The sequence below is a fragment of the Equus asinus genome, chromosome 30 (assembly GCF_041296235.1).
Source record: "Equus asinus isolate D_3611 breed Donkey chromosome 30, EquAss-T2T_v2, whole genome shotgun sequence".
NCBI classification, from domain to species: domain Eukaryota; kingdom Metazoa; phylum Chordata; class Mammalia; order Perissodactyla; family Equidae; genus Equus; species Equus asinus.
Genome location: NC_091819.1, coordinates 20,675,310 through 20,690,299, shown reverse-complemented (window position 1 = coordinate 20,690,299; position 14,990 = coordinate 20,675,310). Strand labels below are relative to the sequence as shown.

The 14,990-nt window shown below is 49.5% G+C and overlaps 1 protein-coding gene across 1 annotated transcript in view; it reads left to right on the top strand.

The window, feature by feature from the left end:
* Positions 1–3,029: 3,029 nt before the first annotated feature.
* Positions 3,030–14,990, top strand: part of CAPN8 (calpain 8) — a 63,142-nt gene continuing 51,181 nt past the window's right edge. Inside the window, exons 1-2 of the mRNA XM_014838739.3 lie at positions 3,030–3,315; positions 12,184–12,253. Of these exons, the coding sequence (XP_014694225.3) occupies positions 3,079–3,315; positions 12,184–12,253 (307 nt within the window). The 5' untranslated portion in view covers positions 3,030–3,078. The remainder of the gene's footprint in view (positions 3,316–12,183; positions 12,254–14,990) is intronic.

The window sequence follows — 14,990 nt, the reverse complement described above, 5'->3', positions numbered from 1 at the left end:
GAGAGCAGACGTTCCTGGAGGTGAGCAGAGAGGGAGGAGATGTGGGGAGGAGGCAGGAGGTGGGGAGGTGGGGAAAGGTGGGTCTGCTTAGGGTCCTACAGGCTGTGCAGACATTCCCCCCACCCCCCACCCAGGGGAATGGCCAGCCATTGGAGGCTTGAGGCTCAGAAATGACATGGTCAGATTTGTGTTTGAAATGGCCGCTCCAAGTAGAGTAAGATCACTCATGAGCATCAATCCCAAGCTTCAAAGAATTAGGCAGTAGATTCAAAAGTAAAAATAAATATTTCCTTTCCTTTCCCACACAGACTTACTAGAGTTCTCCAGGAATCCAATATGCCTGAGAGGATTCTGTGTCAATTGAACGGAGCCGTAGTTCTGGTTTTAAAGGAGGATGGGGCGGCCCCAAATGAGACCAGGGGCAACTTTGGGGTCTGGCGAAATGCAACTGTGAACCCTGGGTGAGCTTAATTGCTGGGGCAGACGTTGAATCAAGGGACAGTCGTGTCGAGGAAATGAAGGAGGGGCTCCCAGAGGGGCCAGGGCAAGGCCAAGTCTTCTGATGCTAGCTTGAAGCTCTGAAGTCATTTTGGCCTTGAATTTCTGGCAAAACCTGAAAAACCACATTTTATCCTGGAGGCCTGGGGAGCAGACCCTTCTTTCTGCTTGTCAGACCTGCCCACCTAGCTAACCGCATTACACATAGACTGTCACTGGCTTAGGAGGTCAGAGCTGGGGGGGCCTCAGAGGTCAGCCGGTCCAGAGCTTCTCAGGGTGTGGTCTGTGGACACCTGCATCAGCATCATCTCTGGGATAATAGTTTAAAAACTTCAGACTCCTGGGTCCTACCTCGGACCACTGAATCCGAACTTTTGGGGGAAGAAGGAACAGTGGTAGTGTTACTGAGCCCTAAGGGACCGGTGACCCACAAGTGGGTCCTTTTGCCTGGAGCCGCTCATGGCAATAGAATGAGACCGAGCTCATAAGAGCAGAGCAGAAACTTTACTCTTTGATTGACAGATGGAGGAGGCAGTGCTGTGCTCTCAAACACCTTCTCCCCAAGGGCAGGTGGGCAGAGTTCTTATGGGGTGTGGGGAGGGGGCATCTCTGCGTCATTGCTTGGGGGGGTGCATTTGGGGCATGCACAGATCTTCCCTTTTTGCACACGGCACCTTTTGAACGTCTTTCCTTTTGCACACGGCACCCATCGCTATCCTGGACCTTTCTGATTTGGACCGGTTGTGTGGTTTGGCATCTGGCATTGTTCTGCCTTGGTTCCTATAAGCAAGCACAACTGAAAACCAAAGCCTTAGACGTGGGAAATGTCATAGGGACTTCCGTGGGTGACCGTGGGGCCTCAGGAAATCAGCATTTTAAGCAAGTGCTCCGGGGACTGATTCTTACACGCACTGTGTTAGTTTCCTGTGGCTGCTATAATAAATTTCCATATACATGGTGGCTTAAAGCCACGGAGAATATGTTGTCTCATGTTTGGGAGGCCGGAAGTCCAAAATCAGTTTTACTGGGCTGACGGCAGGGTAGGGGAAGGGCACACGCCCTCCGCAGCTCTGGGGGAGAATTGCTTCCTGCCTCTTCCAGCTTCCGGTGGCGGCCGGCATTCCTTGGCCTGTGGCAACGTCCTTCCAATCTCTGCCTCTGACACACTGTTTTCTTTTTTTGGGCTGCTGTCAAGTCTCCCCCTGCCTCCATCTTATGAGGACGCTTGTAATTGCATTTAAGGCCAAGATAGTCTCCCCATTTCAAGATCCTTAATTTAACTTAATCTGCAAAGACCCTTTTTCCAAATAAGGTACTGTGTCCAGGTGCCAGAGATTAGGGCTCAGTATCTTTCTTTTTTTTTTAAAGATTTTTATTATTATTTTTTTTCCTTCTTCTCCCCAAAGCCCCCCAGTACATAGTTATATTTTAGTTATGGGACCTTCTAGTTCTGTTATGTGGGATGCCGCCTCAGCGTGGCTTGATGAGCAGTGCTAGGTCCACGCCCAGGATCTGAACCGGCAAAAACCCCGGTCGCCAAAGCAGAGTGCATGAACTTAACCACTTGGCCACGGGGCCAGCTCCGGGACTCAGTATCTTTGGGGGACCATTTTCCGGGCTGCCACATACCATAAAGTTCAAAAATCACTATGTGGTCCACATCCTTCGGGTACAGCAGGCCTGGGTTCCGGAGCCCCGAGAAAAGTGATTAATCTAAGGTGGCAGAGCCCATTTCCCTTCTGAGATTAGAACCCATGACTCCTGATCCCCAGGCCTTCTCTTTCTGGTCCTGATTCCTAGGAATGTGAGAGCTGACGTGTACCGAGTGCTTCTTAGGCACAAGTCTAAGCAAATTACATGTCCTGTCTCATCACTCTTCCAAACAACCCTATGAGGCAGGTCCTACTATTAGCTTCCACTTTACAGATGAGAAAATTAAGGGGAAGCGAGGTTAGATAACTTGCCCGAGGTGACAGAGCTAATGACTGGTGGAGCTGGGATAGAAACGACAGCAGTCAGAGGCCGAAACCTTCCTTCACACTTGAAACAGCCTCCAGTCCGACTTACTCTGATCTGCTCGGTGAATTACCCTTCTCCGATGTTTTTGTCCTCCTGGGAAATACGGAACCAAACTTTTCTGGAAGGAAAGGAGACCGCTCTAACCCCTGCCCTCGTCCTGCTCGGAACCACTTCTCCAACTCCTTGGCGATTACTTGCCTCCAGCTATAAGACAAGCCTGCTCATCTCAGCCAGTGGGGCCCGTGAGAGGCAGGCAGGTCTTGCAAAGAGGTGGGGATGGCTGTGATCCTAATGGATTTCTTAGGGTAATGGCCTGGGAGGTTCTCAGCATCTGAATTATCTGCTGAAAGGCGGAAGGGGAAGGTGGGGCAGAGTCATTGTACCTTGAGCACATATTTGCTCCTGGCCATGACTCACTGTCTCTCTTGGGAGCGGGGCCTCGGGTGAAATGTTTACCTGCTCCACCTCCCTCCATGCTGCCTTATAGCTCCCTCCCAGTGGGGCAGGTCCCAGAGCACTCAGCAGCTCTGCCCGCCTGTCTACCCCACAGAGCCCACTGCCATGGCAGCCCTGGCGGCCGGAGTATCCAGGCGGCGGGCGGCAGCTGAAGGGCTTGGCTCCAACCAGAAGGCCATGAAGTACTTGGGCCAGGACTTTGAGACCTTGAGGCAACAGTGCTTGGACTCAGGCGTCCTATTTAAGGACCCAGAGTTCCCAGCATGCCCATCAGCCTTGGGCTACAAGGACCTGGGCCCAGGCTCCCCCGAAACTCAAGGCATTGTCTGGAGGCGGCCCACGGTAAGGAGATGGGCTTGCTGTGGAGGCTCACCCAGGACTGAGAGCCCCCCTTCTGGTCAGAGTGGTCGAGGGAGGAGTTACGGCTGTGGATCCTAAGTTCCTGGATCCCATATTCTAGAACAACCCCCCACTGCCTTTTTAGAGGCTGTGAGTAAAGAGGGAAGAGCACGCATGGGCCTCGGAACCAGACAAGTTAGATCTGAATCCTGGCTCTGCCTGTGGATTCAGGTAACCTCTGTGAACCTCAGTTTTCTCGTCTGTGAAATGGTCTTACTGGCACCTTACTTTTCAGAGTTGGTATGAGGACTAGTGATAAAGCTCAGAGCAGAGTGCCTGGCACGTAATAGGCACAGAATATGTGGTAGTTATTGCAGAGGCCCCCTGGGCCAGCGCACTGTGGAACAACCAAGGCTAGATGTAAGCAGTCGTGGGGTGAATTGGGACGTTGTTCTCGAAAGGTGCAGAGTTGGTTAAGGTCACGCAATGTCATTGTTCTATCAGGGCTGGGGAGTAGAGAGGTGGGGGTTGTGGGTCTGTGAATGCAGGTGGAAGTCGGGGGCTCCTGAGTGCTGTCACTGATGCCACCCAAAGCTCCGGGGCGGGGAATGGAGAACTGTCCTCCCAAGTTTAGACCATGACCTACTACGATGTGACCCCGTCAAGCGACATAGCCTCCTTCACGCAGAGTGGTTGTGAGAATTGAAACAATCATATGAAGTGCTCTGTTTCATGTCTGGCACAGAAAAGCTCTCATAAGACAACACCTTGGCCGGGACGCCTTCTGTCTTCTAGACCATGATGGGGAAATCAAGTCATAGTACCTATTTCTTGGCAGTGGCTGAAAAGGGAGGACAAGGAGAGAATAATTCCTTGGACATGGTCAGAATCATCCTTTAGCTCCAGCTCTCTCAAGCCTTCTGTTCTCGTCCTGTCAATTTTGCACAGCAGTTTCCACCTCGGAGAAGGACTCCTGTGCCCTGCCTCCCTCCTGCCCACCGTGGCCCATCTTCCCATCCTCCTCTTCACGCCGTACGGATCACCCTGGGGTGTTGGCAAAATCAAGGTTGGGAATCATGGTTTTATATTCCAGTTGCGAGAGTGGATAGCCACATTTCATTTCAACAGACAGTTTCTCAGGCGTCAGTTTTGCGCCAGGCGTTGGCTATGTACAGCTTGGGAAGGTGGTCGGGGAGAATCCGAGGCGGGAGCGGGGGTCTCAGCTCTGGTGGAGAGTATGGGGAGATGGGCACGTGAGTGAAGGACTGACACCCTGAGCAGGGTGAAGGAGGTCCTCAACAGAGGCATAGACCATGGGCGTGGGAACCTGGGGTGCTAGGAGCCAACCTTGGGAAGACTTAGGGAGGAGGATGCACTGGTGGAACCGAAGGATCCCAAGCGGCTTGGGGGCGGGAGCTGGGTGTGTGGGGGGGTGGGGGATGGAAAAGGGGGAAGAGAAGATTTCACTTTGTGACCAAAGTCAGGTGTCAGTTAACCTTTGCCTCTTTTTTTCTCCTTTATTTGAAAGGAGATGCAGTAAAATCCAGAGGATAAGGTAGTAGAAGCTGATTAATGTGGAATTGAGGTATTCCCATAATTTGGTGTTTTCAGATGAATAAATAATGCTTGTCAAAATTCACCCTCCCCATCCTCCATCATCAATTAGGAATTATCACTCGGCTGCCTTTGGCCAGGCTCGTGCTCACACGTCGCGAGGTTTGTCACAGGACACAGTTTTATCCTCTAAGATCTTACAGATTATTAAGTAGACTCCTGAGGTGGTGATGACCCTGATTCTGTTTCTGTCAGGGACGTGCCTTGGAACCTGGGAAAGTCAGCCTGTTGCTAAGCACGGCACTGCTTTCTCCCAAGAGCCGCTCATGGTCTGCAGGATGGTTGGGGTGTCCAGAAATGAGGCGCATCGCTGAGTTCACGCGCTGCTTTCTTCCCTCCCCTCCCTCCCTCTCCCCTCCTTTCTCTCTTCCTTCCTTTCTAATTGTGGTAGAATACACTGAACGTAAAATTTACCGTTAACCATTTTCAAGGGTACGGTTCGGTGATGCTAAGAGCATTTACATTGCTGTGCAACTCTTGCCACCAACCATCGCCAAAACGTTTTTCATCTTCCCGAACTGAACCTCCGTACTCCTTGAACTCCGTACTCCCCATTCTTCCTTCCTCCAGCCCCTGGCAGCCACCACTCTACTTTCTGTGTCTATGAGTTTGACCACTCTAGGCGGAAACTCCTATGAGTAGAATCATACCGTGTTTGTCCTTTTGTGACTGGCTTATTCCACTTAGCATGATGTCCTCAAGATTCATCCATGTTGTAACATGTAACAGTATTTCCTTCCTTTTTAAGGCTGAATAATATTCCATTGCTTATTTTTTAAAATCCATTCATCCATCAGTGGACACTTGAGTTGCTTCTACTTTTGGCTATTGTGAATCATGCTTCTGTGAATACAGGTGGACAAATATCTCTTTGAGACCCCACTCTCAATTCTTTTGCGTATGTACCCAGAAGTGGAATTGCCAGATCATATGGTAATTCTATTTTCGATTTATTTATTTATTTTTTTAAAGATTGTATTTTTCCTTTTTCTCCCCAAAGCCCCCCAGTACATAGTTGCATATTTTTGTTGTGGGTCCTTCTGGTTGTGCTATGTGGGATGCTGTCTCAGCATGGCTTGATGAGCCATGCCATGTCCACACCCAAGATCTGAACTGGTGAAACCCTGGGCCGCCAAAGCGGAGTGTGCAAACTTAACAACTCCACCACAGGGCGGGCCCCTACTTTCGATTTTGTGAGGAACCAACATACTGTTTTCCATAGCCACTGTACCGTTTTACATTCCCACCAACAGTGCACAAGCCTTCCAATTTCTCCACATCCTTGCCAACATTTGTTATTTTCTGTTTTTTCATAGTGGCCATCCTAATGGGTGTGAGGTGCTATCTCGTTGTGGTTTTGACTTGCGTTTCCCTAATGACTGGTGATGTTGAGCATCTTTTCATGTATTTCTTGGCCATCTGTGCATCTTCTTTGGAGAAATGCCTATTCAAGTCCTTTGCCCTTTTTTAAATTGGACTCTTTGCTTTCTTGTTTCACTTACTCCTTTTGAGGGAGGCTCCTTACTTCCTTAGTCTTAGGGGCTGTACGCCAACTGCCCAAATGTGCCTCTTATGATCCTGGTTCCCACAAAGATGTTAATTTTTACCTGCCTTTGTGGAGAAAGGAGATGGGATGGGCTAACTATATACATATACATGTTTTTGCCCTCTCAATACTAAATAAATCTTGGTACTTAGCTGTTTTCTGAAATCATAAAATTTGACATCCTGCCCCTGCTGAGTGTTTCTGTCTGCTTTTTTTCCTTTTTCTACTGAGGAAGATTTGCCCTGGGCTAACATCTGTGCCAATCTTCCTCTATTTTGTATGTGGGTCGCCGCCACAGCATGGCTGCTGATGAGTGGTGTAGGTCCACACCCAGGAACTGAACCCGGGCCACCAAAGTGGAGTGTGCCAAACTTAACCACTAGGCCATGGGGCTGGCCCCCGTTTCTGCCTGTTTTTAAGCTGCCAAGTGAAAATTTTGCTTGGGCCCTTGTCCCAAGGTTTGGAAGACAAATTTGCCCAGATTGAAGATCTCAAGGTCAAGCTGGGGTTCTCAGGATAAACTTTTGGCTATTCAGATGCTAAGGAATTTTTTTCCACTAGCATTGTGGAAGAGCAGCAATCTTATCACAAACAAGATAGCTGGCCGTGTGAGGTCAGCGGGGGCTCTTAGCTGCTGCTTCTCTGCATTCTCACTTCCCGGCTTCCCCACCATCCTGGGTCCATGCCCAGCCCAGGCCTCTGTGGTTTAAAGGATGGCCACTGTGCGTGGGCCCTAGTGCCAGCCAGTCAGTGATATTTGTCTCTGCCCAATTTTTGGCAATTAAGCAGTTTATTGATCATAAGGAGAAACACAGAGAGGGAAGTGAGGCAATGTCAAGTGCATAGTAAGGACTCATGGAGCAGCCAACCCAGGTTAAGAGAAACGTTGAGGGTTGAGTTGTTGGGAGTAGGATCAGGATGAGGGGAAGAGGCCCCAGTTTGGGGCTTCCACTCGTTTTCCAGCTGCTGCCTCTTGGATTCATGACTTTGGACTTTCCAATTCAGCCTTGACTTACTGAGTGCAGGTCACATGCAGGTGCTAGTGCGGAGTCTCCACGGAGCATTAGGTAGTCAAGAGAGACAGGTGGACAAATGACAGGCAGCCAAGTGGCTAAGAGCTTGGGCCTAGGCGTCAGGTGGGTCAGGATTCTGGTTCCCTCTCTGGCATTTACCCCCTGTGTGGCCGTGGGTAAGTATCTCCCCAGGCCTCAGTTTCCTCATCTATAAAATGGGAATAATAATGTTACCTACCTCATTGGGTTGTTGGGAAGCTTGAATGAGAGAATGGGTCGAGTGCAGTGCCTGGCACATAATAAATGCTCAATACTGTAGTGAGCTGTTATCACAAGACAGAATGTCCGGAGAGTGAAATATAAATATGAACAAAATGTATGGGAGTTCAGGGGAAGATGGAGTTCAATTTGACCGTGGAGTTGGAGTAGGTTCATTACTGCAGACGTTCGAGCTGCACTTGGTGAAAGAAGAGGGTCATGATAGAGGCCACGAGGGCACAGGTGTGAGCAAAGACTGTGGAAGCTTGCGGGAGTGTATTCAGAGCAAGCGTATGCAGAGGAAGGCAGTGGCCCATTGTCATTAAGGGAGAGAGAACATTGTGGGGAACAGAGATGAGGCTGCAAACGTCAAATGGGGCCAGATCCTAGAGGGATGGGAGTGCTGGCCTAAGTAATGTGGGCATCAACGACGGTGATGACGATGAAGATGGCGGTGTCACTGGGTTTCTTGAAAGTGTGCAGCCAGAGCTCCTGCAATGCCAAACACAGACTGTTAGATATGGGCTGATGCCCTGAGAGCAATGTTTCCACGTTGCCGTCGTCACTGAATGTGCAGTTGAAGTCACTTCCTACCTTGGATTCTTAACTGATGCCTGTGTTTCTCTTGTGCCCATTCATCGGAGGCTGAAATGAGTCCAGTAATTTGTGTGTATGGACTGTTTTGAAATCCTTACCTGAGTAACAGTAAACATTATTATTAAAGAGATGTGGTTGTTAATAAGGAAGAAAAAAATAGTGTCCCGAGTGTGGGAGGTGGGAGCCTGCCTCTTCGAAACCTCTTTGGCTGCCAAAGTCCTTTGTATCGCTGGTCTATGTTCCAGTGGAGAGCTGGCAAGGGAGAGAAGACTTCGGGAATTTCTTCAGGCATAATGCTGAGGTGCAATCTCCTTGCAAAACTGAGGACTCTTTGTGGCCCCTGAAAGAGTCATACGACATTTCAGTCTTGGCATTGCTTGGTGGTTTTTTCTTTGGAGGGGGGTTGCCTTTTGAATTATGCTAATAAAGAACATGTATCAAAATGAACATTCCATCTATCTATAGACCACTTAGCACCATTCTGGTTATAACACTTGAAATTGTCTCCAGCCTTTGCGAGCCACTCTGTCTTCCAGACCAATCTCAACGTTTTAGCAGCACTTGGTAGACCTGTCAGACACGAGTCTAATGAGCTTATATCCTGTGAACAGTGTGACACAGGTAATTGAATCCACAGCTCAGGGGGGTGATTTTGGAAGCATCGTCATACTCTGTAGTTAGGAGCTGAAGCCACGGGTTTGCGTGATGTCACCAAGAGAGAATGCTTGGGGCATGTTCCTGCTGTATGGAATGGCATCATTGCAGGGGGTTAAGGCCTGGGCCCAGGGGTTCCCTGGTTCTTAGGGATGGCAGAGGAACCCTTGAAGGAGACTGAGAAAGAGTGTTTAGAGAAGTGAGGAGAAAGTCCAGAACAAGTAAAGATACAGAAGCCAAGAGAGGAGAGTTTTCAGAAGGAGGGCCTAGGCAGTAGTCTCGAATGTTAGGGAGCAGTCAGACTGGCATAGAGCAGTGCTCGGTCTCTGATACTGGGGACTCAGGTGGCAGGAGTTTCATGGAGCTGTGGACGTAGAGGCCAGACTTCAGGAGACCGATGGGTGAATGGGCGATGGGCATCAGGGGACCATTCAAGAGGGTTTTTGAGGAGAGAGATTCCGCCAAACTTCTGTAGGGTGTGCCCTCTTCCCTTCCTTCTCAATGATGCAACCTATTCCTTTTTTTGGTGAGGAAGATTGGCCCTGAGCTAACATCTGTTGCCAATCCTCCTCTTTTTGCTGAGGAAGATGTCGCTGAACTAACATCTCTGGCAATATTCCTCTATTTTGTATGTGGGACGTCCCTACAATATGGCTTGATGAGTGATGTGTAGGTCCACACCCAGGATCCTAACCCATGAACCCAGGGCTCCTGAAGTGGAGCTCGTGAACTCAACAACTATGCCACCAGGTTGGACCTGCTACCTCTTCCTTTTTTAAAACAAAATTTAAGTTAATGTATTTTTTATCCATCCCTTTTTATTTATTAATTTTTCATATCTCTCCACCTTTTGTTCACCAAGAGATGACAGGCTGGAGACCGGGAGCGCCTGGGATTAGAATTTGCAGCTGCCCACATTTTTTGTTGTTGTTGTTGCTGACGAAGATTCGCCCTGAGCTAACGTCTGTGCCAATCTCCCTCTGTTTTGTATGTGGGATGCTTTCACAGCATGGCCACCGCCGGGTGTTGTAGGTCTGCACCCGGGAACTGAACTCGGGACACCGAGGTGGAGTGCATCGGACTTAACCACTAGGCCACAGGGCCGGCCCCAGCTGCCCACTTTTAGAACACCTAGTTTGGCTAATGATGCTTCTCTCTTTGCCACTAGAGATTGCAAAAGACTGAAACAAATGGACAAATAGAACTAAAGAGCCATCCCTGGAGGACTGGCTAAATAACTCGTGGTACTCATCATGAAATTATAAAGCTCTGCAGGTGCTGAGAAAAGATGCACAAGAGAAATGTGATAAAAAATGGACACGTATGTAAACGTGCTTTCATATCCAAAGACAGTTTCTGGAAGGACACATAAATGTTAATAGTGGCCAGCCCTGTGGCTGAGTGGTTAAGCTCATGTGCTCCACTTCGGCGGCCCAGGGTTTGCCAGTTTGGATCCTGGGTGCGGACATGGCACCCCTCATCAGGCCGTGTTGAGGCGGCGTCCCACATCGAGGAACTAGAATGACTTACCACTAGCATATACAACTATGCACTGGGGCTGTGGGGAAGAAAAAAAATAGAGGAAGACTGGCAACAGATGTTAGTTCAGGGCCACTCTTCCTTGCCAAAAAAAGCTTGAAAAAAAAAAAAAAAGACTCACTAGGAAGAGATTAGAGTACCAAGCTCTTTATAAAAAAAAGAGAAATGTTAACAGTGAGGAATCTGAAGTGGAAGCAATTTTTGGTTTTACGGCATTATTTACTGTTAGATAATTTTTTACTCTTGTGCATGTATTACTTTTCCAATAAGAAACAAGTTAACGAATTTTTTTAATACTTGGAAGAAAAAAAAATGCCAGCCCGAAGGCGTCGTTCCCTCCCGTTTAGGCGGGAGCTGCAGCTTTATTTAGGGTTGTAGGGCTGCCGCTTGGAAGGCTCCAGTCACACAGCACAACCGCAGAATCCCAGTTCACAGCCCCATGTCCGCCTTCAGCTTGTGTTCTTTGAGCCACCGTTTCTTCATCTCTACAGAGCAAGGTGGAAATGCTTCTCGCTCTTTATGGTCAGACAGTCCTTGGTATAGCACCACCCAGGATGCCTCTGGTGAAATGTGGGCTCACCTCTGTTTTTGTCCCTTGAGGTCCCACCCTTCCCGCTAACTGTTGGCCCAGTGGCTGGGCAGAGCCACCCCTCCTTCGGGAACCAATCCATCGCCTGCTGCTAAACACTGCCTTTCTAATGCACAGCTCCCCTCTCCCCTCTAACTCTCCCGTACGTCATCCCTGTTGGGTAGTTCTCATTTGTCTCCCTTTGCATATGTGGTCCACATTCCATCCTCACGCACTAGATCTTTTGTCTGATTTTCTCATGAATGTCCGTCTTGGTTTCCCACATAGACTGAAAGCACTTTGAGGCCAAGAACCACGCACTTTCCTTTCTTCATTTCACCATGCTCCCCTCTTTCTTCTGCCTGCTGTGGAGCAATGAGCACTGTGTCTAGAATGGGCACCCAATAAATCCTTGCTGGGTAAGCAAAGAAGGAATATCTGGGAATGCCTCACTGTGCCCCGTAGAGCTCTGGGACCATGAGGTGGCCTGTGGGCAGAGGGCACTTTGAGGCAGGGGAGCGGAGGGAGCACAGATCAGAAGGTGAGCATCCCAGAGATGAGCTCTTTCTGCACATGGCACTTCCTGACACCTCGGTGTCTCCACCAGCACGTGGAGCATCATCACTTACTCGAGTATTTAGTGAGTGTCCACAGAGTAAGCAGCATTTTTTAGAGTGCTAACCATTATTCTAATCTTCTGTCTGTAAACAAGGGTGTTGTCCGAATGGGTGAGATCATATTCCACCACATTATTATCTCAGCCTTTGCCTTTCTCCACACCCCCCGCCCCCACCTTCTCACACCCACGCACCCACACAGTATGTATAGTCTTAAAATTACTGCTCTCTTCGGGGCTGTGGGCTCCAACTCCTGCTCTGCCACCCCCTGGCTGTGTGACTGTGGGCAGGACTCCCCCCTTCTCTGGGCTTCAGGGTCCCCAGCAATAAAATGAGCTATGCACCGGAGATGATCTCCCGGGTTTCTTCCAGGTGTGAATTCAATGACTGTAAAGTTCCTTTACCCTTGCGGCCACCATCGCTGCATCATCTTGTGACTCGTGTTTTGTCCCCAATTGCTTTCAGGAATTGTGTTCCAGCCCTCAGTTCATCGTTGGTGGAGCCACGCGCACAGACATTTGTCAGGGTGGTCTCGGTGAGTAACCGGGGAGAGTCCTGTTTGCTTTGAGAGAGGGCGGAGGTGTGTGTGTAATGAGTAACATCAGATGACGCTGTTAGACTTGACCAACTAAGTGATGCCCGTGATTTCTCCATATGGTATTGTGTTTTTGATATGATACTGTTCACGGTGGGTCTGGAATTCTGGAACTCCCTCTGGCTCCCCCTAACAAGAGATTTTCCCCATGCTCAGATAACCCCTTTGAATGCTGGAGTCCGGAGCCAGGATTGTAGGCGTGTAGTTGATAACTGTGCTGTGCTATGCTTTGATAATAGTTCCCTTTAATGGACATAATTTGCCCTATGGAATGGCCACGTCTATGCAATTATGGGCTGTCATACTAGATGCTTTTACAGTTAGTAAGAACACAAGAATCTCACCTTTCTAGCCCAGCTTTCTTTCACAGGCCTGGAATCCTAGGATTAAGAAATTTTGCTTCTCAACCTTCCATATTCCCTCCAAATCAGGTGCACTGAAGCTTAGGAAATAATTTCTTTTCTTTTGTGAGTTCTGGCCTCAAGTGTCAGAAACCGAGGTTCTCCTTGATAGCACGTTAGCTTGTTGACCTCATAAACCCTGCCGATCCCAGGGCCTCCCAGTTTCTGCGCTGAGTTGGACAACATGATATTTTAGGGGACAACATGGCCCTGAATTAAATCTGCTGGGCTTCCAAACCGCCATCAAGTGATAGCTGCAAAATACAGAATTGGGAATGAAGGCAAGGAGGGAACAAATCCCGCTTGGTGGAAGTCAGCAAAACAAACAAAATCTCGGCATCCATACGGGCCTGCTAAGCCTTTATCTTTCAGGAGCTCCCCATCCTCTCTCCGCCTTGTGCCAGGTTGTTTCAGCCTGCTGGTCACCGTTAGGATTTTGCAAATCACAGGGCATTTTATTTTAATGCTGCCAGTGTTCTTTCCTTTAACGAGGAGAGCGCAAGTCCCCTTAGCCAGCGCTCATGGAGCGTGAGTATAAAGCAGCGAGAATGTTCGGGGTGCCACACGCAGGCGGGTGCCCATTCCCTGGAAACCACAGCCTCTGCATCCCAAGGCTTTGTGTCAGGCTCACAGCAGGGTGGCCTTCTGACCTTTTCTCCTTCTGGGTAAGTGTGGCTTGCCTTTTTCCTTCAAGCTAAATGTTTAACCTAATTTAGCACGTGTCTCAGGGAAACACAAGGTCAACTCTCCGCTTTTAACAGCTTCTCATTATGGATGTTTGAACTTTGGGAAAGGTGTGTAATGAGAGCCTGTTAATTGATTGAGTCGGATAGACATCTTCTGGATAGTTTTCAGCAGGAAGAAAAGAGGGTTTCCAAAAAGAGGCCTGAGCGTTACCGTGGGGAGTGTGTGCCGTGATGAGCCGGTGCTGGAAGTGCCGCCGATGACCCAGCTGCCTCTCAGAATCCAGCTCACAGCAAAGGGAGCGTGGCCCAGCTGTGGGCACCCTGGCTCAGCCCAGCCGAGGCGGTGGCGGTTTTAATGAACAGAGCGGAAAGGAGCTGTGGAGTCCAGCTTGCTGAAGGGCTCTTGGTACAGGGGCCCGCGGGGCTGTTGACCTGATGGAACCCCAACAAGTAGAAAAGTGGGTGCCTCATGGCGCCAGGGTGGAAGCCAGCGGCTGAATCCCAACAGCCTTCGTGCCCTGTGAGATTGGCACCTGGGCTGGCCCTGCACAATGGGTGGACTGTGACGAGATTAAGAGGAGAACTTCCTGCCCCGACACACAGTGCGTGTGCCCACGGAACAAGGCGGTGTCATGCAGCCCCTGTTGAATCAGGGCGTGACACGGGTTATGTTTGTCAAATGCTTTGTTGGTTTTTCAGAGGCCAACACAGTGCAGTGGGGTCTACTGTAGGTTTTTAAAAAACCCATGATTATTTTTTAACCGTTGATCTCTATAATGAAAATGCTATCTTTTCCACAGAGTTTTGTGTTACTATTATTATTTGGAATATACACTGTTCAAAAATTAAAACAGCTGAAAGGCGTGCAGTTCCCGTCTGAAAAGTCAGCCTCCCGTCTGTCCTGTGTGCGGAGACCCCGCTGGTCCCTCCGCTGCTTGCTCCAGCACAGTCTGTCTCTCCTTGGCATGTTGGCCCATGCACGTCCCAGAACATCGTGAGGCATCTGTGGCCACTGAGATGACTCTGTCCTACTTATGCAGGACACATCTCTTTGTGCTCTCCACACGGGAAGTCGTGCCTGTGCGTCGGCCAGAGCTCCTTGGTCACTGGTTTTAGAAGTCCAACCCAACTAGTTTAAGGATAAGGGGAATTTCTTGGCTCATCCAACTGGACCATGGGAAGCGAGGGCATCGCTGGCCTCAGGAAGCCTGATCCAGGGATCTAAGATGTTCTTGGAGCTCCCTCTGCCTGTCTCTCATCTCTGCTGGTCTGTGGGCTGGCTTCACTCTCTTCCATGGCAGGCAGGCTCCAGATGGCAGGAAATATGACCATTGGTTGTTCCAGACCTCAACATGGTAGAGTCCTGAAGCAGCTCCGCTTCCACAAATCTCAGAAAAGGACTCTGATTGATGGTTGACGTCTTTGCCCATTTTTGGATTCAGTTATTTCAGTCAGAGGGTGAGGTCCTGTCTGATTGGCTCCGCCTGGGTCATGGGTCTCTCTTGGGACTGGGAGCCTCGCCCTTCACCACAGGGGGAACTCTCCAAGAGAAGGGGACAGTGGCGCTGGGCAGACCGAATAGGGAAAGCA